Source organism: Cetorhinus maximus, unplaced genomic scaffold, assembly GCF_964194155.1.
Source record: "Cetorhinus maximus unplaced genomic scaffold, sCetMax3.hap1.1 HAP1_SCAFFOLD_1311, whole genome shotgun sequence".
Classification (NCBI taxonomy): domain Eukaryota; kingdom Metazoa; phylum Chordata; class Chondrichthyes; order Lamniformes; family Cetorhinidae; genus Cetorhinus; species Cetorhinus maximus.
The window spans coordinates 1,301-5,000 of NW_027597252.1; the positions used below are offsets into that span (position 1 = coordinate 1,301).

Genomic DNA, 3,700 nt, shown 5'->3' on the forward strand with positions numbered 1-3,700 from the left:
GGGATAAAGGGTCGGCCATTTCGGACCGAGACGGGGAGAGATTTCTCCGCTCGGTGGGGAGGTGAATCTCTGGGACTCTCCCCCCAAGAGAGCTGCGGACGCTCAGCCGGCGAGTTTACTGGAGATGGGGGAGAGATGGGAGAGACCCTCGGGAGCAGAGGGAGCCGAAGGGAGAGAGCAGGGTGTCGAGGGGAGAGCGCGGGAGACTGGGGGGGATAGTCAACTGGAGATGGAGAGAGACGGAGTGACCCTCGGGCGAGGAGGGAGTCGAGGGGAGAGAGCGGGAGAGCGGGGGGTCGAGGCGAGAGAGCGGGAGAGCCGGGGGTCGAGAGGAGAGAGCGGGAGGGTGGGGGGTTGAGGGGAGAGAGCAGGAGAGCTGGGGGTCAAGGGGAGGGAGCGGGAGGGCGGGGATCGAGGGGTGATTGCGGGAGAGCAGGGTCGAGGGGAGAGAGCAGGAGAGCGGGGGGGTCGAGGGGAGAGAGCGAGAGAGCGGGGGGTCGAGGGGAGGGAGTGAGACAGCCGGGTTCGAGGGGAGAGAGTGGGAGAGCGGGGGGTTCGAGGGGAGAGAGCGGGAGAGCGGGGGGTTCGAGGGGAGAGAGCGGGAGAGCGGGGGGGTCGAGGGGAGAGAGCGAGAGAGCGGGGGGTCGAGGGGAGGGAGTGAGACAGCCGGGTTCGAGGGGAGAGAGTGGGAGAGCGGGGGGTTCGAGGGGAGAGAGCGGGAGAGCGGGGGGTTCGAGGGGAGAGAGCGGGAGAGCGGGGGGTCGAGGGGAGAGAGCGAGAGAGCGGGGGGTCGAGGGGAGGGAGTGAGACAGCCGGGTTCGAGGGGAGAGAGTGGGAGAGCGGGGGGTTCGAGGGGAGAGAGTGGGAGAGCGGGGGGTTCGAGGGGAGAGAGCGGGAGAGCGGGGGGTTCGAGGGGAGAGAGTGGGAGAGCGGGGGGTCGAGGGGAGAGAGCGGGAGAGCAGGGGGTTCGAGGGGAGAGAGTGGGAGAGCGGGGAGTCGAGGGGAGAGCACGGGAGGGCAGGGGGTGGAGGGGAGAGAGCGGGATAGCTGGGGGTTAAGGGGAGAGAGCGGGAGAGCAGGGGGTCGAGGGGAGAGAGCAGGGGGTCGAGGGGAGAGAGCGGGAGAGCTGGCGGTCGAGGGGAGAGAGCGGGAGAGCTGGGGGTCGAGGGGAGAGAGCGGGAGAGTGGGGGGTCGAGGGGAGAGAGCGGGAGAGTGGGGGATTGAGGGGAGAGAGCGGGAGAGCTGGCGGTCGAGGGGAGAGAGCGGGAGAGCTGGGGGTCGAGGGGAGAGAGCGGGAGAGTGGGGGATTGAGGGGAGAGAGCGGGAGAGCTGGCGGTCGAGGGGAGAGAGCGGGAGAGCTGGGGTCGAGGGGAGAGAGCGGGAGAGTGGGGGGTCGAGGGAGAGAGCGGGAGAGTGGGGGATTGAGGGGAGAGAGCGGGAGAGCTGGGGGTTGAGGCGAGAGAGTGGGAGAGCGGGGGGTCGAGGGGAGAGAGCGGGAGAGCGGGGGGTCGAGGCGAGAGAGTGGGAGAGCAGGGGGTCAAGGGGAGAGAGCGGGGGGGTTCGAGGGGAGAGAGCAGGAGAGCGGGGGGGTCGAGGGGAGAGAGCGGGAGAGCAGGGGGTCAAGGGGAGAGAGCGGGGGGGTTCGAGGGGAGAGAGCGGGAGAGCGGGGGGTTGAGGGGAGAGAGCGGAAAAGCTGGGGTCAAGGGGAGAGCACGGGAGAGCTGGGGGTCGAGGGGAGAGAGCGGGAGAGCCGGGGGTCGAGGGGAGAGAGCAGGAGAGCGGGGTCGAGGGAAAGGATCGGATGCAGTGGTGTTGAATGAAGGTGGGGAACCAGGTTCAAGAGGGGCTGAATGGCCTCCTCCCGTTTCAGATGTTCTTATCAAGTAACATGGTGTGTACAGTGCACAACAAAATGCCTCCGACAGTGCGGCACTCCCTCAGTACTGACCCTCCGACAGTGCAGCACTCCCTCAGTACTGACCCTCCGACAGTGCAGCACTCCCTCAGTACTGACCCTCCGACAGTGCAGCACTCCCTCAGTACTGACCCTCCGACAGTGCAGCACTCCCTCAGTACTGACCCTCTGACAGTGCGGCACTCCCTCAGTACTGACCCTCTGACAGTGCAGCACTCCCTCAGTACTGACCCTCCGACAGTGCAGCACTCCCTCAGTACTGACCCTCCGACAGTGCGGCACTCCCTCAGTACTGACCCTCCGACAGTGCGGCACTCCCTCAGTACTGACCCTCCGACAGTGCAGCACTCCCTCAGTACTGGCACCGGGGGGGAGTGTTGGCCTGGATTATGCAGCGCTGGTGTCTGGTCGGGTAGACAGTGGAGAGAGCTGGACAGACTGAGTGAAAATGGGAACTAATTCACAACTGGAAGAGCAGAGTGAAGACTGAGATTCACCTGAGCAAACAACGATATGATCATTAACCCATTGGGATAATGTGAGGCTTCGGACATGTTCTTGTGAAGGTGAACATTGTAGTGAATCAATTGAATCTGAAGGAATTGGAAAAGATATTGTTAATTCAACAGAGATCAACCCTCTCACCCACCTCTCCCCCCATTTACACTCAGACACCGGGCAGCCTGTTCCCCTATCGGAGGGAGGGGGGGATTAACCCTCTCACCCACCTCTCCCCCCATTTACACTCAGACACCGGGCAGCCTGTTCCCCTATCGGAGGGAGGGGGGGATTAACCCTCTCACCCACCTCTCCCCCCATTTACACTCAGACACCGGGCAGCCTGTTCCCCTATCGGAGGGAGGGGGGATTAACCCTCTCAACCACCTCTCCCCCCATTTACACTCAGACACCGGGCAGCCTGTTCCCCTATCGGAGGGGGGGATTAAACCCTACTTTGTGGGATATGGAGAGAAATTGGGGATTGAGGGATGCGGGGAAAAGGTGGGTAGGTGGGGATTGAGGGAGACGGGGAGAAGGCGGGTAGGTGGGGATTGAGGGAGACGGGGAGAAGGTGGGTAGGTGGGGATTGAGGGAGACGGGAAGAAGGTGGGTAGGTGGGGATTGAGGGAGACGGGAGAAGGTGGGTTGGTGGGGATTGAGGGAGACGGGGAGAAGGTGGGTGGGTGGGGATTGAGGGAGATGGGGAGAAGGTGGGTAGGTGGGGATTGAGGGAGACGGGGAGAAGGTGGGTAGGTGGGTATTCAGGGAGACGGGGGAGAAGGTGGGTAGGTGGGGATTGAGGGAGACGGGGAGAAGGTGGGTAGGTGGGGATTGAGGGAGACGGGGAGAAGGTGGGTAGGTGGGGATTGAGGGAGATGGGGAGAAGGTGGGTAGGTGGGGATCGAGGGAGACGGGGAGAAGGTGGGTAGGTGGGGATTGAGGGAGACGGGGAGAAGGTGGGTAGGTGGGGATCGAGGGAGACGGGGAGAAGGTGGGTAGGTGGGGATCGAGGGAGACGGGGAGAAGGTGCGTAGGTGGGGATCGAGGGAGACGGGGAGAAGGCGGGTAGGTGGGGATCGAGGGAGACGGGGAGAAGGCGGGTAGGTGGGGATTGAGGGAGACGGGGAGAAGGTGGGTAGGTGGGGATTGAGGGAGACGGGGAGAAGGTGGGTAGGTGGGGATTGAGGGAGACGGGGAGGAGGTGGGTAGGTGGGGATTGAGGGAGACGGGGAGAAGGTGGGTAGGTGGGGATTGAGGGAGACGGGGAGAAGGTGCGTAGGTGGG

The 3,700-nt window shown here is 64.2% G+C and overlaps 1 protein-coding gene across 1 annotated transcript in view; it reads right to left on the minus strand.

The window, feature by feature from the left end:
* Positions 1-2,370: 2,370 nt before the first annotated feature.
* The window catches only part of LOC144676037 (carbonic anhydrase-related protein 10-like), a gene marked incomplete at its 5' end in the record, with an annotated part of 8,617 nt that continues 7,287 nt past the window's right edge, over positions 2,371-3,700 (minus strand). The window contains one exon of the mRNA XM_078536563.1: positions 2,371-2,508. Within this exon, the coding sequence (XP_078392689.1) occupies positions 2,371-2,508 (138 nt within the window). The remainder of the gene's footprint in view (positions 2,509-3,700) is intronic.